The 26,862-nt window shown below is 35.1% G+C and overlaps 1 protein-coding gene across 3 annotated transcripts; it reads right to left on the bottom strand.

Annotated features, from left to right (window-relative positions):
* Window positions 1-346: 346 nt before the first annotated feature.
* On the bottom strand, window positions 347-26,169 carry LOC142636160 (vacuolar protein sorting-associated protein 54, chloroplastic). 3 transcript variants are annotated; one of them, XM_075810270.1, is made up of 18 exons: window positions 25,049-26,169; window positions 24,888-24,950; window positions 18,747-18,826; window positions 17,739-17,856; window positions 16,118-16,195; window positions 14,175-14,328; window positions 13,890-13,978; window positions 13,006-13,259; window positions 10,189-10,360; window positions 9,955-10,038; window positions 9,522-9,868; window positions 9,057-9,210; window positions 7,991-8,072; window positions 5,822-6,063; window positions 4,161-4,228; window positions 3,171-3,251; window positions 2,819-3,077; window positions 347-747 (listed from the first exon to the last, which is right to left on the bottom strand). In XM_075810270.1, the coding sequence occupies exons 1-17, from the start codon at window positions 25,844-25,846 to the stop codon at window positions 2,942-2,944; spliced, it is 3,000 nt and encodes a 999-aa protein (XP_075666385.1). In that variant the 5' UTR covers window positions 25,847-26,169; the 3' UTR covers window positions 347-747; window positions 2,819-2,941. The 3 variants fall into 3 exon arrangements, with proteins under 3 accessions (XP_075666385.1, XP_075666384.1, XP_075666386.1); XM_075810269.1 differs by having other exon boundaries at window positions 2,811-3,077; window positions 25,049-26,168; XM_075810271.1 differs by having other exon boundaries at window positions 2,811-3,077; window positions 16,118-16,192; window positions 25,049-26,167.
* Between the last annotated feature and the right edge of the window lie 693 nt (window positions 26,170-26,862).

The following is a 26,862-nucleotide window of genomic DNA, read 5'->3' as shown; positions in this document are numbered from 1 at the left end:
GACAAGATCTTAAAAAGAAAACTTAAAGAACAGCACCTAAGTACTATACCTAAATCTTGCTCTTCTGGAAATATAAATATGAATCATGGACGTATTTAAAATGATCCAGCTCACTCTCTAGGGGGGATACCTTTGGGAGAATGGGTTGAAGCATTGCACACATTTTCTTGCACAGTTGCTTATTTCCAATACGTGCAGACAAGTAGCAGAAGAGCCCTAAGACAAGCAACAAGAAACTCTCAAAAATTAAAGCATTTCGTTCATATACCCATGAATATCACCCAAAGCCAGCTCCTATCTCCCCCATGACTTGAGTAGGGCTGCCTCGGCCCAATTCAATCCCAATTGCAGTTGCTCAACCACCTTACCAGTTCAATTTACTAATTAGTGTGAATGACAATATGTACAGACTAGATAACACGTAGATGTATAACATGGGAGAAGGGGAAAATCTAATCAAAGATTTGAGAACGCATTTGTAAGCTAAGCACGTAAAGTTACAAAGATATAACTCAACCCCTGGAACAGAAAAGAGGCAACGCCAAATTTCTTGTTCACTAACTCAAACAAATCAATATGTTCCATCTAAACCCAAAACTACAATCAGGGGAACAAAACACCATGGTGCTATCATTACAAACTGTATATCAAGTGTGACTGGTACAAAAATTCTGCTTACAATTGTTCCTTCTTGCCGCAACATTTGAATGTGACTGTTTTATACATCTACCTTAAAGCAATTGAAACCTGAAAAAACTCTTAATCAGTAAGCAAATTTTCTTACGATGTAGGCCAAGAATATAAGTCGTAGCACAGCCATTGCAAGATCAATTACTTTCAAGTGTACAACCACACAAACAAGCCAAATTGAGTTTTCTTCACATTCCTTCATGTTTCATCATTCTTGTTAGTGAAATAAAAATAACTACATAGTACAAAGGAACACAATGACCAAGTACAGAGATACAACACCAAAAAGCAAAAGTAAAACCTTACAGAACTAGGGAGTTGCAAAAATTATGACCCTCAAATTTGTGGCCATTTCTTCCCTCACAAAGGCCACGTGAAGCACAAAAGCTTCTTTAGACAAACCAAGCCCCCCAAATCAAAGACAACCATGGAACAAAATTCCATAACTACCACCCCAAAGCAGCAAAAGAGACCCAAAGGTCTCTCCATCATCTTTTAGACATACAATAATAACCAGTAAACACTGTTCCCTTTTAATTTGACTCTAATATAAGAAATTATGCTTCAAGCAATCAACTAGCAGGCCATGAACCCACAACTTTACCCACTATCTTGAATTCAAGATCATCTTGGTAAAATTAATACATAAATGAGGTCTGCCCTCCATGCTGCGTTACATGGTTAGTCACTGATAACCACAACAAAAGGCATGAGTGGTTAATTTCATTTCAATGTTGGGTGGATATTCATACTACAACAATTATCAATGGACTGAAAAATCTCATGATTCAAGTAATGTTTGACATCATGGAAACATTTGAACAAAAGAAAATGTTGTGAAATTCATGCAGAACAATAGAAGGCAACAAAGACAATGTACAAATTAACATGGTTTGGCAAACTCTTTGCCTATTATTGATAAATAGAAAGATGTATATGCAATCTTTTCAATAAAAGAATTTTACAAAATAATGTGATTTATGTAAAGGTTGCTTTAAATAGAAAAAAAATAGAGTAATAATACATTAGAATGTGACAGTCCTCAAACACAAAATTGACTAGAAACATGCATCGCATGTTTAGGATTAAGATAATCCTACCCATATTAGATATAAAATTAAAACAATTACAATAAATGATTACAACTAAACAACTTTTATAAAGAAAAAAGTATATTTTTTAAGCCATAACATAATGTTATATATTTTACTGTAATGAAATTAGAGTTTCAATTTACAACCTTCTTAATTTAATGCATCATTATAGTTGCAATATTTGTGTAAAGAAGTCACATAATGCAGCATCTAATTATCAATTTTTTAGAGCAAATTCAGAACAAGTTTACAAATTGTAGTTGTGGTAGAAACATGAAGCTCTTAACTACCATAACAGTCTGAGGGCAATTTGTCTTCAGGAACATGAAAAATGGATCTCAGAAATTTTGATAGACAAACAGAAGAACATAATCAACAGGCACTGAAACATCTATTTAAGTACAGCTGGTGAGGTGAGTGACATGTTATTAATACTGTTAAACATATTTGGTTTATAGAAAAGTATGTTGTACCATCAATTCAGTTCCCCCGGATCCACACACAGAGAAGGAAAGAAAGAAGAGAAGAGAAGAAAGAGTAGGAGGGGGGGACAATCTATCATACAAAATTAATCTAATCCTTTCAAGCTTACAAGGAATAAACTCAAACTAATTAGTGCTTAAGGTCAATATGTGACTAAAATATTTTCTCTCATGCACTAAACATTGTAAACAAAAATCCACATAAAATTCAAGATTTTTAGCTTTCAATGAACAACTTGCAAGTATAAACACTCATAAAGTACAACAAAACTTGCAAGATCCAAACTTTAATGGCCTGTTTGGATTGAGGGGGGAGGGAAGGGGAATGGAGGGGAGGGGAGTAGAGTAGAGTAGAGTTGGCTGAAATTATGCTAATTATGGGTCAATTCTACTCAACTCCCCCTCAATCCTAATAGACCATAAATTTCATTTTTCTGTATACTTTATTTTCTTTCCATTACACATTTATATCCATGCCAAAAAAAAAAAGGCCTGCAACAGAGACATTGTTTGAAAATCTAAAAAGTATAAATGTGTTCCTCACCTTATTACCTCAAAATTGTACAAGGCAAACACGAAGTCGTATAATTGGTTCCGACATCCTCAAAAGCTTCACTGAAATCTGGTAGCCTTCACCAGAGAAGAAATCAATTTCCTACTTTACAATAAAATCTATTAACCAGCGTTGGTCCCAAATCTTTGCTCCAAAAATTCATCTAATTGCCCCCAGTTTGGAGTACTAGATCTACTCAAATCATCAGAAGGCAATGATCGGATACATCCAAGAATGTGCTTAACATCTCGATACAGCCTGGTGCATAAGATACGAAAAACTATTTATATCTCATGGAAAAACATAAACAGAATCATATTAAATGTCCACATAAAACCTAAAAAGTAGTACCTATCCTTTGCTTGTGGAGTGCTGATCTCTAAGCGTGAAAATGCTTCTGAAACTTGTGAATGAACAATAATAACCACTTGCCTGAATATAAAATAAAACATAAGTAGCAGGAATTATTTTTCAATTTGAGCGAAGTGATCCTTTTTCGTTCTTTGTCACAAAGATTTAACAATCAATTATGTTTCCCTAAGGGGCCCTATGGTTCACATAATCCTGACAACATTCCCATGCCTTCCAGGGAATTGTGTCGGCTTTCCTCATTTGGTTCCCCATTTAAACTTGATATTCCAAGAATCACATTCCTGAAGGCAAAAGATTCCTATGTTTCATGAGAATCAGATTACAGCTTTGAATGATAGTAATCTAAGATCCCACCTTATGTGAATACGGAGAGTCATTCTCAAAGACAATATTTATTCTCATAAAAACGTAGTTTTGGAAGTTTGATTTCTTAAGTAAAGCATATGGGATAACTAAAATCTTATCCTAAAAAAGGAAATAAGGGATAGTTAAATAGCAGGACATCTTTTCTATTAGCTCTACCTAAGATGGTGTCCAAATTTCTGAGCAAAATACAGGGCATTTAGTAAACGCGTTTAATCCCTCCTTCATTGAACATCTCTGAAGATTCTTATAGTATGAATTTTTTTTTTTTTTTTTTAAATCCTACTTCATTCCAAACATGGCACAATGATTTGAAATATATAATTTAAAGTTAAGAGAATTTAACAAGCAATCTAACAGTCCATTGAACTGCAAGTGATTTCCTTTTAATTATTCTTGGTAACAATCCATCACAGCGAAAAAAAAAAAAAAAGGAGGGAAAAAAGAGAGAGAGAGCAGAAATCCTAACATTGTCGTTTAATGATCATTTCAATAATATATTCAAACACTTATTTTCTGTATAATAAATGCATTTCCAAGAAAATAATTGGCCAATCATTTTACTGAGATTTCATAAATTGAATGCATACTATAGATGAGCCTTACCTGAAAATTTCTTGAACATCTACTTCATGTAAAATCCGAGATAAAACCCGTTGAAGGAATCCAATTTCCTGGAAATGATAAGAGATAATCAGAGCCAATCATTTCACTAAAATTTAGATCAAGCTAAATACTTCTTGAAAACCACAGGGATTCAAAATAATAAGGAGGGGTAGTGCTCAAACAAATATTGAAACCAACCCTCTCAGGTATTTGGTACATTGTTTCAAGCTAAATACTTTAGGGAAGCTCAGATATATGGTACATTGTTTCACAGAAACGAAACCCTCTCAGGTAGATGGGCTAAAAACGCAACTCAGCAAAAGGCTTTTGAATCAATACTTCCCAATTAAGCAATTCGGTTTAGGGTCGGATCCACAACTGTATAACACAATTGCATCCTTTAGGGACCAATAAAACTGGGCTGCCTAATTTGCAATATATTTTCACAGGATTCAAAACAGCTACAATTACCTCATACTCTATTTATAGGAGCTGGGTGCAAAATTCTGACTCTAAATACCATACTCCTATGAGCCTGGATTCGCCAACACAACACTCCATAACTAGACCCTCCCTCTCTTAAATGTATTAATTGGGTACTTGCATACGCAGATTGGATATAAGCGTTATTCCCCAGCACTTCCATGCAGGTTTGTTAGTGACTATGTCACCTTCCTTGAAACCACATCATATTATTCCTCCTTATCCTTTGATAGTGATAGTCCCCTTCCATGTCTTCCATGATTGCTATCAATCTCTTCTTGTTCTAATCTTGATAGCCCTCATTTTGTTACCGCTCCCGCAAAACTTTATAGGTATACCATCATATACAACCGCCTACCACTGCACCTTCTTCCTAGACTGGAGATTCCATTCTTGACTGCAAAACCTTTACAAGTATACCCTTGACTATGTATAGTAAAAATCAGGAAACAGTCCATATTGCTTCAATTCCTTTATTTCATGACAGGACTAGGCATTTAGAGGCGGATTGACATCTTGTTCAGGAAAACGTAGAAGCAGACCCTATACGTTTCAATAGGAGCTCACTTCCGAATATGTTTTGCAAACCCTTATGTAGAACTAGATTCAATTTGCTATGTAACAAGCAAGTATTATATGTTACATATTTCCTAGGTTGAAGGGGAGTGTTTTTAGTATTTACATGTTAGGGGTAAATTTTTTATAGTGCACTAAAGCAATTAGTATAAATACTAATTATGTGTTAGGGTAATTTACTTAACCCTATGCACACTTCCTGAGATTAAACGTAACTTCTCTATCTTTTGTCCCCCTCTTTTCATAGATCAACCGTTGACAGGTGTTGACAACAATGGTAACTGTCAAATGCATAACATTGCTTCCACACTAAATTAAATTGTCATCTCATACTTCCATGTTAGGAATGATGAAGTGGTAAAAACAAGTAACTTTATTATCCTGGGTATGTGTAAACGTGTATAGCCAAAAAGAACATGACCATATTGCTAAAAAAAATTTGTTTTCTTCAAAACTTCATACATATTTCTTTTTTCACTTCCTCTACAGCTAATAGAAAGTAAGCAGTATTTTCAAACTGTAAATAACAGAGTTGAAAATGCTGATGCTCAAGGTCAAGTAATAACTATTGTCCATGATCAATTCCCAATAGAGAAAGTTACCTTGGTAAGGGAACGAGCAAATTGACTGGGCTGTGCATCAGCATCTTCAGGTCTATTCCAGCCCTCAACAATTTGGGGCAAGCCACGCACATGAACTAATAACCTTTCTCTCATTATCTGAACAAGCTTTGTATGTATTTCATCTCGGTGAACCTTAAAATCTTGAGCCACTCGGTCAATCTCCAACAGCAATAAGTCTTTTTGTGTCTCAGGTACTTTCAGAAAAAGAATTCTCCTGATATCTTAGTCCACACAAAAAAAGGGTCATAAATTACCCAAGAAAATTGTCACTATAGTTTACACTTTACACACAAAATGAAATTTTCACTTAATACACATTTTTCAATTTCCAACTCATGTATAAAGAAAGGTCCAACAACAAACAAATTCTTTTTTCAATGCAAAATTATATAAAGATACATCAAAACATCATCATCAAAGATGGCACATTTGGCATAAAAACAAAGGGCGCATGATTCTTAAAGGACAAAAAAGAAGAAGAGATAGGAATGCAAAACAAACTTAGCAAATTGTTCCAAGTATATCAAACTTTATCTTGATTCACTTGACATATAACTCAAATTACATTTTGCAAAAGCTAATATCTTATGTAAACATGCTTATATGTCTCATTGATGAACTTTTAATGACGTTAATGACAGCAATCTAAAAAGGATGAAAATGATTGTATTCATAAGATCTTTGCCAAGTAATTTGAACCAAAAGATGGGGTTATCAGCACTGCATAGATAAGATGTAACCTAATGGCGGATTTCTTGATCTCTATGTCATCAGTTTTTGAATTGAATCTCTAATGTGATCCCATACCCAAGGATTAATATGGAAATACACAAGATACCATTGCTTCATAAAAGACACAGAAATTGGACACATTTCATTCTCATGAATTGGCATGCCTAGTTGTTCACAATGTGATGCCGATGCCCTTTCTATGTATTCTTTTTTTCTTACAGCAAATGATTTTTTTTTTCTAGGAAATTGGGAGGGGGTGCTTGAACGGTTGAACCCCAGACACCAGGCATCGTAGAGGGTACCTGTGCCATTGGCCCAACAACTAAAAACCTTCTTTTACCAAAATGACATGTGGGTAGACGTTCTCTCCCAAATCCCTACATGATGCATGAGAATTTAAGCCCAATGAACAAAAAAAAATCCATTAGTCCATTGTGTTTTATTTCTCTATTTTATGATTTATTTATCATTATGTCTTTAGTATTTTAAAAAGTCAAGTGACTAACACTAGAATTCTAACAAAATTGGACAGTTAGGTTTTAATTGTTAAGCATAAGATGAAGGACTAGGATTCTAGGGTTATTAAAGGCTATTACTAATAGCATTATTTGAATTATTGTAGGCAGCCTTTTCTTATCTATTTCATGAAATATCATAATTGAATATTCCTTGAGCTCATTGGTCTAAAATTTGATATTTGATTGTTCTAACTCCAATCCTATCATCCTTTTCTTTGACTTAATCATGTTTCTTGCTGGAATTTCTTCCTAAACCCTTCTAGACTAGACCTAAGTTCTAACCACATCACTCCTAAAAGCCAATTCTATCTTATTATGTACAAATGGTTATATTCACAGATATATGCAGAGTTAAATATGAAATATAACGACCTCAGAGGGCTTATAGAACCTAAAAGTAATTATACTGAAAATTGTCTGTGTTACATAATTTGTAGTCCAATAGTAATATTCAATTCATAAGCATACTTATAAAAATAAATAAAATAAAATAAAGAGATTCAATTAAGCAAAAAAAATATGAAAACTGTTATTTTTCCATTAAAAGTGTTATGTTATTTTTTCTCCAGCTTTCCCTCAGCACCATCCCAAAAAACAAATGAAGAGAACAAGAATATTTAGGGCCTGTTTGGCACCCTAGTTTTAACACACAACTATACATTTTAAACAACATTACATACTTTTTCACCCAAACGTATATCAAAAACACTTAAACTACTCTCCCAAACACCCCCTTAAAAACCATTTTTTATATAAGCATTTTCAAAACAAAATTAGACAAAAAATAAACAAAAAATGGAAAGGAAGAAGCATAGAGTTCAACAAGGGCGCACTGATATAGAAACAATTTGTCAATAGATTCACAAAGGTAGAAGAATTTTAATTTAGTATCACCTACCAGGGATAATAGCATATATAAAACTGATCACTTGACTTGCCAAGGCCAAGTGTTTAGAAGTGATAGACTTCAAACCAGACACCTGCAACATCATTTCAACTCAATTAAAAAGTTACAACAATGACCACCCTCTAAATGTGGTTCTCATTGAAACCATGACAAGTAAAAAGAACAGAAAAAAGAACTATACATTTTTTTTTAATGGTCTAAAACAAGCAATAAGGATTAAGTTAAAAAATCAAAACTTTTTTACTTTAAAAAAAAACCTGCAAATTTTTTAGTACATGTTTGAGGACTTTTGGCATTTACATGCCAGATAAATGCAAGTAAATCACCAAAAAAAATTTCATAATTTTTTAAAATAAAATCACTATAAAGTTTTATTAAGAAGGAAGCTTCATAAGGAGAGCTGCCTAAAAATTATTGAAGACTCAAATGATCCATAAAATCAGCTAACGAATTACAAGAAAACCATCCTATTGGGGGATAGTGAGGGTCTTGGAGATGACAGATGAGCGACCCTAATGTTGTACCATTGAAGTGACCGAGGATGCATACTGAGGAAGGAAGTGAATAACGCGCGCAAACACACACACACAGAGTAAAGAACCGGTAAAAAAAAAAAGGATTATGGTCTTTTTTATAATAAAAAATTTATATTATTGAATCAAACATTTAAGAAAAATAAATTTTTAGCCTTTTTAAGGCTCAATTACCAAAAAGAAATGCATGAAAATGATTTCAACCATTTTCAGTATCAAAAATCCCTGATAAATAAATAAAAATAAAAACTACATTGCTTTTGCGGCGACTAATAACACAACTTAGACAACCAATGATAGAAGGATTACATTGAAGAAATGTCAAAGTTAAAGAACTAAATTGAATTTTGGGAAAAGTTAGACAGTGAAATTTCTAAGTTAACCAAAACAAAAAGAGCATAACCCTAGTACACTGAAAGTTTTTCAGTTACGTATTCTAAACCCTTCAGAGTTTCTGTACATGAATTTCTATGAAAAATAGTTGTGAACATACACATCAGCTGATTAGAGAAAATAATTAGTACCTGCATGGCACCAGCACCAAGAACAAGCTGACAAGTCCTTGTATTGAAAAATTTAAGAATTTCGACAACTCGGTGAACAACTTCTGAAGACCGTAATGGCAAAAAGTTGCCCATATCAATGTACTCTGACAACATCTTCAGTAATATTAAGCCACTGAAAAAAAAACAAAACAAAACAAAAAAGGGAAGATCACTGATAATGTATAAGTATATATGTGAAAATAATATGACAAAATGAGAATCTCAAATCTCAATACAATAAATCAATAAACAATGTCACAACTGAGCAAAGCAAACAGCTTGCTCAGAGTACAGGTGAATAACTCCATAAAATGACCAATAGATGCCAAAAGCTTAACATGAACTAGAAGTATCAACCGCACCAGAGTGCTTTTAACAAAGCCAAGAAGGAAAAAGACGAGAATAAACAAGAAATAAAAATAAAAATAAAACAAGATAACTAACCAGTTTACCATGTGATAACCAACACCTTTGTATGAAAGGGTTTGAGAGGTAGATTTTCCATGCTCCTTCATTTTATTATCGTTACTATGAGTCAAAGAAGCTTTATTTTTATCAGCAGCCTCAGCCAACGGAGTAGGTTTCCCTTGTGCAGTATCTTCTACAAGAGAGCCATCATTGATTGCAGTCACTTCACCATGGTTTGTTTCCACATTATTTTGAACATGATCAAGATTCTCAGAGATCAATGCTTCAGAACTACAAAGTGAAATGACGATGGCCTGAAATTCGTCAGGAACATCTACTTCCACCCATGTTTCTTGGTCAAGCACCGCCCTTATTTTTGCCATCTAAATAACCAACAAAAAAATAGCCTGATATCAGCATACATATATAGGTTCAGAAAAGATTTAATGAAAAAATTATTGAAACTAACTCGAGAGTCATGCTGGAAGTCAAGAAAGGCTTTGGCCTGAGAGTTCAGTGTTCCCCGTATGCTGAATCCCCTCCTTCCACCAATCTGTTTATGTTAGAACAAATTAGCATCATAAATACAGACAGAATTTGAATCCTTCAAGTTTGAAATACTAAGATGAGAACAGAATAGCATCATAAATGCAGACAGAATTTGTATCCTTCAAGCTTAAAATACTAAGATGAAAATGAATACCTTTTCTGTAGCAGTTATAAACTCCTGTGTGATGTTGTATATGCATAAAAACTCCTGCAATCTCAACCTAGGATGAAGAAGAGCACGGACCCCTAGGAGCTTAGCCCATCTTCCGTGAGCAGCATCACAAGCTGCAACAACAGCTTCTGTGTTTTCTCGCAATACATCAGTGCTGTTTGATGACCAATTTTTTAAAAATGTTACATTTATTCAGCAAAGCTTTTAGTACAAGGTTGTGGAATCCAACAGATGAAAACTGAAACGTTAATAAATAGGCCACTGATGATAAATTCATAAATAATAAACAATTTAAACTGGAAGTTCTGAGAGGGTTTCGCGAAAGATTTGGGAACTTGGATCAAAGCCTATCTTGCGATTTCTGTTCAAGAAAATGCTGCAACGATAAAGTAAAGGGCCAGATGGCCCTGACAAACTTGACTTGGAAGGGATAGATTGGCTGCCACTGCTGCCCTGGTAGTGGGTGATACCATGATGTGACATGTTTACTTCATACCCTTAACAAAAGCTAGCTTGCTAGAAATGAGAAGTACATTGGAATGTACTAGCAAAAATGCATTGGGATGCAGAAAAAAAAAAGAAAAAACAAAACCAAGGCAACAGGTTGTGATCTTTTAGGATAAATAGTTAGAGCGTTTCACATAAACTATGATCAGTCTAGTCAAGGGCAAAAGGTGACCTTAAGGCACCAACTCCTTGCATTGCTTGAGGGGTGAGGCACCAAAAAAGTGCTTAACCTAGTGAAGCAAGGCCACAAACTCTAAATATAGCTATTATACAAATTATGAACTCAAGTGAAATATATCTAATGCTTACCAAGCATAGTTTAAAATCTTCAAACTAGTAGAAGGTTCTATTACTTTATCTTATAATAGACTTTGACAACAGCTTATTTCAATAAAATAACAATAAATAACAAACAAACAGAGAACTATCAAATGAAAAGATTATATTATTGAAAATTTTCCAAATTACAAATTGCCCCTATTTTTGGGTGAACTATATTGAGACACTTGCCTCAAGCGGCTTACAATTTGTTTGAGGCACTCAGGCATTCGCCTAGGCTCCAAAAGTGGGCAACTGAATGAAGGCACAGAGGGCCCTCACCTCAACCGAGCACCTAGGCAAGTGCCCGACTCATCATTGACCACACTGAGTGTGATCCTCTTCAACCATATATCTCATACCTTCATATAATGGAATTGAGGACACAACTCAGTTCCCAAAAAATTGCATAGCTAATTCCTATAGCATTTTGTTTGGCTTATAACATATTAAATTAAAAAACATAAATAAATAAAATCCACATGCAACATTGTCATTGACCATATAGCTCACAAAAAGGGTTGTTTCAAGTAGGACTGTCCAGCGGGCGGATCCAAATAGCCTGGTCGGTCAGATACAGGTCATCTTCCTTTGAGAACCAAAATTTCGGTTCAGGTGGCGGGTTAAAGGATTAGAGACCCACATAAACCAAACCGACTGAAATATAGTGAAATCTTTTTTAAATTTCTCTCCCCCACTTGTCTTCCTCTCATTGTTAGAAAATCTACCACCTTATCTTCAAAAAAAAAAATTTATTCAGCCCTCATCACTTTTTAGGCAAAGTGATAAGGTTAAGATTCTTATCCCCACATTTCTTCCTCTCATTGGTAGAAAATCTACCACCTATCTTCAAAAAAAAAAAAAAAAATCATCTCTCATTAGTTTCTAGGAAGTTGTATACAGTTGTCTTGTCTTGCACTCTTACTGAAACGAGTCTGAAAACATATCTTGTCATGCACTATTATTTTGAGTTTACACGCAAAATCAAAAACAACTACTCAAATTCAAATTAAAAATTTTGGATCTCTCTCTCCCTCTCTTTAGTTTTTATTCACTTAAAACTCAAAGATATATAGTTATTGATTTTATTTGTTTGGTCATAAATTTGAGTTTTCACTTATCAAACTTGAAACATTAACTTAAAAAACTAAAACCCAAACTTTAAAAAATTGAAACCCTAACACTTTTTTTTATTTTGTTTATCTGATTTGTATTTTATTGATCATTTGTTTGATTCAATTTTTTTTTTGCCTAATCTATAGCCAAGACCCACCAAACAGACGATTCCGAACCCACTCAACCCACCACCCGAAACGCCGGGTCCAACCCGTTTGTTCGGTCGAGTATGGGTCCAATTCTCAGTCACCCGACTCAATCGGGTCAAGTACAGGTCAGCTCCACCCGAATCGACCTAACCCACGGACAGCCCTAGTTTCAAGTAATTTAATTTCTTTTAGGCTAGGAAGAGTTATCTTAACAGAAAACAGTTGAACATCAAACGCAACTTAATATGACTACAACACATTGCCAATACTATTATACTTTCATATGCCCAATAATGTGCAAGTCTGACCAGAAAAAAAGTAATAACAAAATTTCTTAGTAAAAAAATTTGTTTCATAGAATAAAATAAGCACATGTCTAAGCACACCAAGTTCCCAAAAACATAAAAATGAATTCAAGAACAATCAAGCATTAGTTCCAAAATATTGGGGTCCACTGTGGATTCCCCAAAGACTGACTATGCCGGCCGTGTGAATTCTTTTTCGCCATTCTATCCTACCTGAAGTCATACTATCCATCACCTCCTTAATTTACATGTCGCATAATTTGTGGGAGGCAAATATGGGGGTTTTGCCATGCTACATAACCCCCACTCCACCACGCAAACCTCCTTCAAATCTTAAAAATGGGTTTTTAAGAAAAATTGAGCAACATTATGAAACAGTAACAACCAAGGAACAAGGGGTTCACCTGAAATTTATTGACATATTTGAGGGACTCGTGACATCATTTGCTTTTCCCTGAAATGAAGAAACCCTGGCAGCTCTCTGAGATGAAAATGGCAGAAGCGAACCACCTTGATCATCATGGTCCTCAGAAGTTTCTGCAGCTGCAGCACCAAGTGCAATTGCTGTAGCAACTGATTCAGCAGCGTAGTGACCATCAAGGTTCTTCATGATCCACTCAATCGCCTTTTTCACTTCAGCCGCCCGCACTACATGTGCCTGCATTCACTAGAAGAAAAGAATCATATTACATCACATGAAGCTTGTAATCATTACCAGTGACCATGTGTAAATAAACAAAAACTACCACTTTTCAATAAGAATTAGAAGAATCCTAAAAAATACTTATACATATCCTTTCCTTTTTCTTTTTCTTTTTTTTTTTGAAATTACAAATTTGTCATTTTCAAGATATTACCAAAACAATCAGAACATAAGACCCATTCAGCTTCAAGCTGGCATCCTATTCATAAATGGCAGTTTTGGATCTTTAAAAGCTAACTCACTAGCACCTAACAATTGCACAGTGGAGAAAGAAGAATATATTATGGCATTAAAAGAACTATCTGTCTAGTTACTGTTTTCAAATGAAGGAATCACAGAGTTTGATTACGGGGAAAACATATCCATGAAATAGAAGCTCTTATTTAAGGCCATCCATTGTGCCTCTTCATGCAGTCCATCAGACAAAACTTGAGGGTAGCAAAATTGTGGGTTGAGGTCAGTTTCTAGTCTGGGAACTAAAGCAAAAAATCAGTTCAAAAAATTTTCTTTTTCTGGTTTTGGCCAGGAACAATTTAACAACTTAAATGCATATGAAGTTTACAAGTGTAGTCGTATGCACATTACCCGTACAATCTTGAAAATAGCACTCAAAAGTTGAACAAAGCTTTCAGATGACAGGCTCCTCAACTTGCTTGCAAGTGATGCACCTCCACCTGAGTCACCATACAAGTGCAAAAGGTTGAAACAAACAGCACACAAGCACAAAAGCACAAAAGAAACTATTGTTTCTGTAAAGAAGAGCGGGCACAGATTTGATCGTATAAAAAATGTTTATTATTGACTAATCATTCTATTAAGTGCCTCATTGGCAATATACATCACGGACTAATTACATAATAAACTTCTCACCATCTGCATCAACTGTTCGCTCTCCAGGGGAGAACTCTGACTCTGACCTTGCAAGAAGAACAGGAAGCAGCTCCGCGACTGCATTCTTAATAGCATTTTTCATATCAGCAGTAAGCGTGTCACGGTATATCCTCAACACAGAGGGAAGCTGAGCCTGTAATTAAGTGGTATACCATGAGATGTTTTACAGATTTAATCCAGGTCTAGCTCAACCATTTAAAAGTAGATATTAAATCCAAGGAAAAAAATTGAAGATAATTGCGATCAATGGATCAAGGGAAATGTATTAAATAACAACATAGTCACAACAGACTATAATACAATTACATGTAAAGCATGTAGAACCAGTGGCTAACAGCATAAACTAGCCAATGTATTTCATATAAAATTACTTGAAATACATATAAGAGTATGTGACATTACATTTAATCCAGATAATTGTGCTCATCAGAGATGCTTGAAACACATATAAAAGTATATGACATTACATTTTACTTATCAAATAAAACACATAAAATTAGGTTTTTGTCTCATGAATCGCTCAAATCAAAATTTTCAAAATTAAATTCCCAATCATCAATGGCAAAAACATTTTGAATTTTTTATCCAAGTTGTGCAATAACCAAAGCCTCAAACTGATAATCCTTTTACATATTAGATATGATGACTACAGCAAATTCTTTTGATAGGTAATATAAACAAAATATGTAATAAAATTATATTAGAAAAGTGTGCCACATTAATATACTAGAAGAAAAAAGGAGTATATAAAAAAGAGATTCAAGTTAACATATAAAATATAAAAATTCCAAAAAATCCAATGGATGTGAGAAAGAAAAACAACCCATTGCTGCAACACTCTAAATTTTGAAAACATTTAGGGTTAACTGCAGCTAACCAACTCTAGAGGCTTTTCTATTATGCACCCTAGACTACAAAATTTTACAATAAAATTTTTTTTTATATAAGTAAAAATATTTACTTTAATGGACAATATTTTACAACAGTACAGTTTAATTACACAGGCTAACCTTCCAAACCCACCCCCCCCCCAAAAAAAAAAAAAAAAAAACACTTATGGTTACTGAATCCAGGTAAACTGAGCACTGGGCTCCAACTCCCAATCTGGAATTGACATCACAAAGATTGGACTCCTTCACACTACATCATTTACAACATCCATATAATCAGAAACTTTAGCATGTTTATTTACCATTAGCCGGAATAGCTCAGGGCATTAAGATGCTAAAGTTTTATCTAACTACCATACATCAAACCAAAATATACACTCAACTACAGTCACCGACCCAATTTATTGTACCTGGAAAAAGTTCCCAAACTATGCAATGCCAAAATTTTGGGATTTAAGATGCATAATGAAAATGTTCTCATAGTTTAGGATGGATAAATATAATTAACCAAAACACTTGACATTGCAAAAATCTTTCTTATCCATATTCTCCATCTTCTGTACATAATATCAAAGCAAAAAAAAAATTAAAATTAAAATTAAAAATCTCAGTTTCTAAACTTACATTTTAATAATGTCACATACATCCTTTAAGAAGACAAATTATTAATACAGCATCTTTCAAAACAAGCTTTGAGAAGACAAATTATTATTAATACAGTATCTTTATAATCAAAGAATGAAAACAAAACTTCTTTTAAAGAAAAGAATATAAAACAACAATAAAAACCTTAATAGTCAGCCAGCATCAACACCTAGGAAGCATTGATACGGATACAGGAGTCATGGAATTATCAAGACTTAATTACAGCAAAAGGCATGCACAGGAGAGTCAGGTATCAATGTTACCCATTCACAGCTGATTTAATGCTCTTAATTTATTATCAGATAAATAATATGGAGAACACAACAAAAATTCCTAGTAATATAGCCATTTGTCTAAACACAATGGACAACTGCATAAATTACTCACAGTTCTGAGCAATCCAATTATGATTGGAAGAAGACAATCTCGAAAATTAGTGGTCTCTTCCTCATCCAAGTTAACCTGCTAATATGTCAACAGAGTTATCAGTTCACAGATTGCATCCAAAATAAGTCCTGAAAATCACATATGAATATTCGAAGCAAAATTACTTAATAAAAAAAAATTACATGGGAAGTTCTAAAACATGGGAGATACACACAAATATTAGGAAACGAACACAAAAAAACATGGTGCTTAACCAAACCAGTAACATCATCCTGTATTATATAAATAAAGGGTGAGTTTTAAGTTACACGCTGTGTAACACTATCCAATGTTTAGATCACTGTCTTTATGTTCATATTCTTTTGTAATTCCTTAGACTCCTCTGCATTCACTTCCGTGTATATGAAGTAGTCTTTTCCATAACTTCTCATTTAAAGAGTATTTTAACAAATCAATTGTTACATTACATTATCTTCTTATACCAACCATGCTTGCAAAATATCAAGATGGCCAGAGATCAATAGCTATCTCATCATAAAATGTTTCATTTTCATGTTATTTTACTTTAAAATTATACACAAAATATGAGTTTGTGGTTCAGATAGTAATAGTTAAATTAAAATGAAACATGGCATGCATATTAAGAGCAATGGTAGACAGAAACATGGATATCAGGTGCATTAAAAATCAAGGTAAGCTCTAAGCTGTAGATCTGCTAAAAATAATTATGGTGTTATGCAGAATCAATCATAAAACATTAGAAACTTTTTTTTTTTTTTTTTAAAACACCACTATGTGGGTGATTGACAGTTCCACAGCTACCGGTAGAGCAAGATAGAACATTAATAGCCAAGTATGTCTTTGCATATGAAGATTAGCAATCTATGTAAAAATTTGGATGGAATCTTACTCTTTAAGTTAACTCCCTAGCATAGTTCATTGTTAGAAAATATTATTTTTTTCATCGGTAATGAGTGACTTTGTTAAAGAAGAAAGAAAAAACAAATACAAGCCACATCCCAAGTACACAGGAAGTGTACTACAGAGAAGCAAAATGAGTCAACAGAAAGTGCACACATCTAAAAACTCTACAATTGAAGAGAAAGACAGGTCACTCAAATTCGAAATCCACTCATACAAAGTAGGCAAAAGAGATCTTTTCAGCTCAAGAATGGAAAGTTCCTCCCCCTCAAAGGTGCGATGGTTCTTTTTTTGAAGATGTTATATGAATGGACTTCAGCTTCTTCATTCTCTACCTCAAAAATTGGTTATTTTTTGGATAACATGAATTTTAGATAGCTGTTTGTAATTTTTTCTTTTCTTTTTTTAGCTCTTCCTTTGTAACTTCCTGTGTATTATGGTTGAGCAACTATTACCCTTTTTTAATTTATGAAACTATAATTTAAGAAAAACATCATTTCAAATCATATTAGCAATAGAAAAGGGATATGCTACTCATTGATATGGTAGTGCCCTAAAGGGCACACAAGTAAAAATGCTTCCCAGGGCACTACTAATCACTAAACACTGAAGATTCCTTTACAGTAATGCAATAACAAAGACACATTTTCTTTATTTAGTACAGACTAAAGCAGAAAGAAAAGTGACGTACAAAACTTACATCTTCATCTTTTCCATTAGTTGGAATGGAAGCCCTAGCTTTCACTTGTGACAAAATTACAACATCTGAATTTCCAGCATCTTGTATTGCAGCACGCATAAATTCTGCTGAAAGAATGCTACAAGAATAAAATTAATTTGTTACTATTGATCTACAAGTTGTTGCATTTTAGGCCAAACTATGCCTTTGGTCCTCGAACAATGGGGGCAATTTCAATTTCGTCCCTATACATAATTGTGTCAATTCCGAACCTCAACTTTAAAAATCAAGTCAATTTTATAATCAATCAGGTCAACTTCAAAGGATAAATTTGTCTTGATTTTAAAAATCACGGGACAAAATTGACTAGTTTTTTTAAGTAGGGACAAAATTGACACAATTAAAAGTTGAGGGACATTGATTTTAAAAGTTGAAGGACAAAATTAACACAATAAAATGTGTTGGGATGAAATTGAAACTGTGGTAAATGTACAATGACCAAAATTTTAGTTCAGCCTTCATTTTATTTTTATGTAATGAAATGAATAGTATTTATTTTGGTAGAAAATAAGCAATATATTCTATCAGTTGAATCAAAATTTCACAGAATAGAGAAATGGAAAAGGACCAAATTAACCACTTATAAACTATCTACAAAGGTCCAGTAAAAGGTAATATATAAAGACATGTATTTCATGAAATTATGGCAAGCACAAAAAGGTGGAATTTAGGTAACATGATATACAAATAACAAATCAAAATATCAGTTTCTAGAAAAAAATAATAATTGCATGAACCAGCATACAACTGCCGCAGGCAATATTGTTTAAAACACATTTAGGTGCACTTAAAGCCCCATGGTCTAAGAACTTCGCTTGGCCAAAGCCAAGCTCATTAATGAAGAGCACCTCAAGTACACTTTTTTGGTTCTTTTTGAAAATCACAAAACATGCCATAATTTCATGGTAATGCAAACAGTGGCACATCTTCCTTGTAACAACCAATTTCACCATTTCCAAAAGCATGTACCTGTTAATGGACTCAATTGAAGCTGCTACATTATCTCGAAGGTGACGAAAACAATGTAAACCTGTAAGCTCATCCCCATCCTATCAAACATAAAAAATTAAAATTAAAATTAAAATTAAAAAAAAAATCAGTAAGAAAAATGAAAATGGTAGTTGATAATTTTTTCCTACTTTCTATTCTTATATGTGAAGATGCAAATAACACTTAGATGCTAACAAGCAAGTTATACTCGCAACAAATTGCCTAGCCCTAATGCTTGGACAAGTGAAAGGATAAATGGAACTAGTCATCCTTTTCGCTCCGCTTAGCCCTATCCCCTCTAGTGGTTAGTGATAGGTTCTATAGGAACTAGACAATCCTATTTGGTCAAGTGAAAGAAAAAATGGAACTAGTCATCCTTCTCGCTCCGCTTAGCCCTATCCCCCTCTAGGGGTATTTTAGTGATAGGTTCTATAAGAACTGGACAATCCTATTTGGTCAAATGCCCATATGTTCCAATATAGAACAACCACATCATAAGCCAACAAAGTAAATAATAAGAAAGAAGTCACGTAATACGAAATATTAACCACAACTAACCCTCAACCTGATGTGGATTAGAGAAGGCTTGAGAAAGAACATGGCCTCAAAAAATTGGAAATATACTTCAAGTTTGATTCTGAGGCTCCATATTCAAGTCTAAATTTTATTCATGTTACTATTTTGCTAGGTAAATTGGGGAAGGAGGCTGGGGGGTTTCGAACCCCAATGCCAAGCACCATAAGAGGTAATGGAACCAGTGGGATATCCTTTGAACCCCCAACGTTTTTTTTTTTTTTAAAAGGTAATCAGAGAAATATTATTAATGAAAAAAAGTAAGGAAAAATACAAGTTGTTCATGATGATGAACAACAGGAAATGGAAAAAAATAAATAATAAATAAATAAATAAAACCAACAACAAAAAGAAAGAAATCATGAAGTTATTCTAAGGGAAATCATAACTCAGAAAAAGAGGAATAGTCAGTAAAAACCCCAGCAACGAGATCAATCAAAAAGACTATGCTAGCAAAAAACATTTAATTCTTCCAATGTCTTCTCAATGTCCTCAAAAGAGCGGCAAGTCTGTTCCAACCATACAATCCACATCAAACAAATTGGAATCAAATTTTAGATATTCAAAGTATGATTCCCAAGCCATTGATGCCAGTAAAATGACAATCTCGCCACCGAGCCTAGCATGACCCAATGAATGCCGTAGGCCTAAAGCATAAAAATCCAAAAGGTGTGTGTAGTAGGAAAATGAAGGAGGCTGGTGGGGTTCGAACCCCAGTGCCAAGCACCACAAGAGGTAATGGAACCAGTAGGATATCCTTTGAACCCCCAATGTATTTTTTTCCCCTCTTTTTTGATAGGTAATCAAAGAAATGTTATTAATGAAAAAAGTAAGGAAAAATACAAGTTGTTCACGATGATGAACAACAGGAAAGGAAAAAAAAACCAACAACAAAAAGAAAGAAATCAGGAAGTTATTCTAAGGGAAATCATAACTTAGAGAGAGAGGAACAGTTAGTAAAAACCCTAGCAACGAGACCAATCAAAAAGACTACATTGGCAAAGAACATTTTTTTTATAAGTAATAAGTTTTATTGATATCAAAAAGGGACACCCCAGTACACAGGGAGTGTACAGGGGGTCAACAATAAAGTACAAAAATTACAAGAACCAAGAAAATCAAGGAAAGAAGTGAATGATTGGTTTTACAAAGCAACCAACCAATCCAATAAATTTCTAAAGAAAAATAACTTGAGGTTGGGTATGGATCTCTCATTATCTTCAAAAAACCTACTATTTTTCCCTCCAAAGACACCACATTAAACAATGGGGGACAATTAACCATATATGACCATTTCAACGAGGACCAAGCCTGCCTTGCTAGCAGGCTAGGAGCCCCACAACGGAATGTGGCATAACCCAGCTTTTCCAAATAAACCCAAGACCATAGACCGCAAATCCATAGCAACTGGTCAATGAAGAAAGAGATGGTCCACTGATTCAGCATTACACTTACACATATAACACCAATCCAATATCCAGACCTTCCTTTTTTGTAAATTTTCAATCGTCAAGAATTTTCCTAAAGCAACAGTTCAAACAAAGAAAGCCACTCAAGAAGGGGTCTTACGCTTCCAGATACTTTTCCATGGAAAACAACTATCATTAGAGCCCACCAAAAGTCTATAATAATCGTTAACCATGAACCCCTTATTTCTATTTAGTTTCCAACACATCTTGTCCTCCCCCAACCCCCTTAATAAAGAGCCATATATGGTATCCATGAAGCTCGACACAGCCTCTAATTCCCGAGTGCGAACACCCCTATAGAAACTTACATCCCAAAAAATGACCCCATTAGTGAACTTCATAAGCTCAACCACACTTGCCTCCTTATCTTGGTAAAATCTAAACAATTCAGGATAACTAGCTGCAAGAGATGTCTCCCCACACCAACGATCATGCCAAAACTTCGGCCTTGACCTGTCACCAATATCATACAGAATATAACGTGAAAAAGAAGACCATCCCCGACTAATATTTTTCCACAAACCAACGCCATATGGACCAAAAACAGATCTGGTACACCAGCCACCCCATACACATCCAAATTTCACCTCTATCACTTGCCTCCAAAAGGCATCATTTTCAAAACCAAATCTCCATAGCCACTTTCCAAGCAAAGCTTCATTAAAAAGTCTTGCCAAGCAAAGCCAACACCATATGGACCAAAAACAGATCTGGTACACCAGCCACCCCATACACATCCAAATTTCACCTCTATCACTTGCCTCCAAAAGGCATCCTTTTCAAAACCAAATCTCCATAGCCACTTTCCAAGCAAAACTTCATTAAAAAGTCTTGCCTTCCTTATCCCCAAGCCACCCAAAGAGAGAAGAGTACAAACATTAGCCCTGCGAACCAGGTGAAATTTAGGTTCATTACCTAGCCCACCCCATAAGAAATTCCGCTAAAGTTTCACAATCCGGATAGCTACAACAGCAGATATAGGGAATAAAGATAGAAAATAAGTAGGTAAATTAGATAGAGTGTTTTTAATTACAGTGACTCTAGCTCCCTTAGATGAAAACAAATGTTTCCATCCTGCTAATCTCCTTTCCATCTTCTTCAATATCGGGTTCCATATTGTATTATCCTTAAATTCAGCACCCAAAGGAAGACCCAAATATTTCATTGGAGGAGTACCTTGCTTGCAGCCAAGGACATTCAACAATAACTCAAAATTATGCACCACTCCAACAGGAAACAATTCTTACTTGTCCAGATTTATTTTTAGACCAAAAACCACCTCAAACCAAATAAGGACCATACAGAAGAATCAAAATCTGATCTAGATTAGCATCACAAAAAATTAGAGTTTCATCCGCAAGAGGAGATGAGACACCAACAAAGAACATTTAACTCTTCCAATGTCTTCTCAATGTCCTCAAAAGAGCGGCAAGTCCGTTCCAACCATAAAATCCACATCAAACAACCTAGAATCAAATTCCAAAATATGATTCCCAAGCCAGTGATGCCAGCAAAACCTGAGCATCCTAAATCTCATGGTAGAAAGATAAGTGTCAAACCTACCATTTCCTTTGAGACACCAACAAAGAGTATCAATCCCTGTATCCCGAAGAATATGAGATTGGATAAACTCAAGAAGAGAATAAGATGCAGCTAGCTCCCAATCTTGAAAATCTCTATAAAATCTCAAATCCCAAACTCTAACATTTCCCCCATCCTGAAGCCGCAAAACCTCAGAAATACAAGCTACCTTATCAGCTAAACACACATTGAGCTCAGGATAGAGGAATTTAAGGGTATTATCACCAATCCACCTATCATGCCAAAAGCAAATACGAATACCATCACCCACTATGAAAGACAGATGCTTAGAAAAGCTCTCCCACCCTTCAAGAATACTTCGCCATAGATCATATCCATAAGCCCTCCTGCAAACTTTAGTACTCCACTCCCCTTGATCCTCTCCATATTTAGTGGAGATAACTCTCCGCCAAAGACGGGTAACTTTATGTCCATACCTCCATAGCCATTTAAGGGCGAATACACCTTTTCCCAGGCCACCAAAGGGTATTTGAAACACCCCTTCGAAGACCACCAAAGAAATTCATCTGGATACTTTGCAATCTTGCAGCCACAGCCTTAGGAACAATAAACAAAGATAAAAAGTACGTTGGGAGGCTTGAGAGAGTGCTCTTCAGTAATGTGAGCCTACCACCCTTAGATAAATAGAGACGCTTACATCTTGATAATTTCTTCTCCATCTTCTCCAAAATAGGGTTCCAAATAGATGCTGTCTTAAACGAAGTTCCCAATGGCATCCCCAAACATTTCATAGGCAAACTGCCCACTCTACACCGAAGAATATTAGCCAAGACATTTAGGGTCAAAGTTTCTCTATAGTCACATTTAGGAGATGTCCACCACCACTCTTGCAGTTTAATGGAGCTTTTTGTAGTGAACCAATGGACAATTTCCTAATGTAACCATCACCCTATAGACTGATGCCCAAAGGAATATAAGAAACCAAGAGTATTTCCTTCCTCACTCCTCTTCTTTTTCACATTGATTTCTGCAATGTCGTTTTCCCTATTAAGATTACACCCAGCCCTTGTGAAGAAATCATTTGAAACTTCAAACCGCACTTCAACAACTCCAATCACCCCCAATACAGTCCAGATATTCCTGTGATATAGATATTTATAACTTTTTTGGATGGATGGGGAGTAGAGGGAGAGAGAGTAAGTTAAATTATCTTGTTTGGATGTTTTTTAAGGGAGGAGACGGAAGGATTTGGAGGGGTTCTAATTACTTCTAACCTCCTCATTTTTAATTCCCCCAAATTGGAGAGATTTAGAGGGAGAGTAGAGCATAGAAATGCTTGAACAAATGAATTACAAAATTTACCATTACCATATTAACAAAATTACAAACTATGAAAATGTTAATTATTCCCCTTCCCCTTACTTAATTTTAAAAATATCCAAATAAGGTTGAGGATAACCATTCTCCTCTACTCTCCTCTCTACTACTCTCCTCCCCTCCACTGCCCTCTACTCTCCTCTCCCTCCAAACTTCTAAACATAGCATTAATTTCAGTGACACAGCTGCCCAAAGAAAATAGAGATTTTCCCCCTATATATGAACCACAAATGCCAAATTCACTCTTCCACCCCTAAGGACTCTAAGGCCAAAACAATTCTTATAGCCCATTTACATCATTATATGAACTTGCAGTAGACAACTATAAATAACTCGGATTCCATCCTCCATCACTACCGCATCCAGAAAACAGAATAAGAAGAACGCATGATTTAGGAAATAAGGATTTTGTCAATGATTCACGTACAATCCTAATTCAATAGGGAGGAACATAATCCTTGGCAATTAGCATATACACTAACTACACTTCTAAAGTTACTACACAGGCTACTGCTAAACAATTGACGTACTATACTAAATGATCACATCCTCATAATAAATTTTCAGCCCTCAAATCAGTCTGCTCCCTAACATGCCTCAACATCAGGAACATCTAAAACTTTATGGACTCATTCACAAAAAAAAAATCATTACATCCTCGACAATGAGGATCATAAGAAAGCCCTTTAGAATTAACTGATACAGGTAATAGCCAAAAACCTCAAATAAAGTCAACGGTAAAAAGATTACATTTCTGAGTCACAATTCTATTGAGTAACATGTCTAATATTAAAATCAATTGAACTCGCAATTAGAATGAGAAAGAAAAAAGTGGTAGACATTGGATCATCACCAGAAGAATTGTAAATTTGGACAAATAAGAGGGGAAAAAAATAGACTAAAATATTGTTTTTCTCTAAAGTTTGCATGAATTTCAATTTTCGTCCCTAAACTCTAAAAGTCCTTTTTTTTCGTCCCTAAACTATCGGCAACATTACAATCTCTCCTCAATCTTTAAGATCTTTTTTCATCCCTAAACTATTGAAAAAAGATTCGTACTTAACTGTAGGAATGAAAAACGAACTTCATACAAACAAACTTTAGGGACGGAAATCATATTTTAGCCAAAAATAGAAAGAAGGATAAAGGATCCACTGACCACCAGATTCTGCAAATCATCAGTGATATCCAAAGCTCCAGCACAATCTCCAGATGCAACAAGCTATGTAACACAAAAAATATCTATCACTTATAGCATATAATTCAAACAAAATGAGCTTCAAAATTCATAATCTTAAGCGCAAACGGCAGAGTAAGTACCAATTTGAGAGCTGAGAGAGACTGTTTGACGTATAAAATGAGATTGAACTTATGGTGAAGAGCCAACAAGTTAGTCCTAGTAGCATTCAAGTGCTGAACTTGTCGAGCCGAATCGACCAGATCCACATCCAAAAGCCGAATCGTCTCCTTCAACTCCCGGATCCTCGAGCATCCTTCAACGATCTCGACATTCAAGTCTTGCAGCTGCCTCTGCGCCTCGAAGAAGGAGTTGGACCGCAAGGAAATCTCCTTCACCAAGTGCAACTCCACCACGTCCAAGTACTGCGTCAGCCTCTCCTGCAGGACCAGGTTTTCGGCCGCCGTCGAGAACGGACACGCCGCGCGGAACGTGGCGCCGTCCTCCAACGCGAAATCCTCCTTGAAGTAAAGCGCCGGGACCTCTCGCAAGCACGCGACGAGCGCTTCGCCGCCGTGGCCTTGAGAGTCGGAAGCGGAGGACTCCAAATCCTTGGTGGAGTGGTTCCGAATGTCCTCGAATCGGTGGTAGGTATCGGAGATTGAGCTGAAGTAGGTGGAGAAATCGGATCGGGTGAGCTCCGAAGAGGCCTTGGAGATTAGAGGCGCGAATTCAGGAGGAGCGAGAGACGAGGACGAAGAGGAATACCACCACCAATCAGATTTGGCCACGTGCGGGTTGTTGAGGATCGACGATAAGCTCTGGCTACTGGCAGCTGCGGCAGCATCGGAATTTGATTTGGTTAACCCGGTGGGAGATTCTCTGGAGATTGCTTCTTCGAATGTGTACCTTCCCGATTGACGGGAAGGCTGCGACTCCATGATCTTCTTCTTCTTCTTCTTCTTCTTCTTCTTCAAGATCTTGTTAGAATGAGCATTTTACAGTGTGAGAGGTAGAGATTTGAAGTTGTTTGAAGGAATGCGATCGATTTTTGAGTGTGTGATGAATATCTGGTTTAAGAGTTGGAGTTTGAGTTTGAGTTTGAGTAGAGATGTGGATCTAATTGTAATTGTGATCAAATTTTATTTTATTTGTTTGTTTCAGGGGTCGTTTCGTTTGGGATGGAAGTGGATGATGGGTGGATCCATCTAGTATTTTATTTTGCAGAGTACGGTAGGAAATAATGAAGACGAAAAAAAGAGTGGGGAGAGAGAGAGAGAGAGAGACCAATGGGTAATGGGTCGGGTACTCCGGTTTGGTAATCGGGCTGGAGTGTGCATCAACTGCGTTGAAAACAAAGTTACTTTTCGGCCCATGCTAGACCAGAATATACATACTTACTACTGGGCACGAGCCGAGTAAAGCCTAATATTAGAAGTTTATTTTTATTTTTTTTTAACACACACCTAATTGCTAATTCCAACTCATCATCGAGATTTTATGTTGCCTAATTCTTTTTTTTTTTCAATAAAGCTCAGCTTATTTAATTAACTTTTTTTTTATATATTGTGAAACCATTAGTAAAATGATTTATCTCGTCAAAATTCTTTAAATTCTTACTACAAATAAACTATTTATATCATCAACAAATTACAAATAATAATTTAATACCATATGAAACTATTGAAAAACTTATACAATCCAATTGCATGTCTACATAAATATATTTTTAGATAAGTGTGTATATATATATATATAATATTATATATATTTAAGTCAAGTTTTTATATTCACAATCTTATTTATAAACATATAATTATGTTTGAGTTTGGCTTGTTTAATAATCAAACATAAACTTAAGATTTGAACTTATTTTATTTTCTAAGCAAACCAACGTAAACAAACTTTTTGTCAAGTCAAGCTAAGTTGTTCATAAACTGCATGGTTTTGACAAAAA

Source organism: Castanea sativa, chromosome 5 (assembly GCF_040712315.1).
Source record: "Castanea sativa cultivar Marrone di Chiusa Pesio chromosome 5, ASM4071231v1".
Classification (NCBI taxonomy): domain Eukaryota; kingdom Viridiplantae; phylum Streptophyta; class Magnoliopsida; order Fagales; family Fagaceae; genus Castanea; species Castanea sativa.
This window is presented reverse-complemented; position numbering and strand designations above follow the sequence as displayed.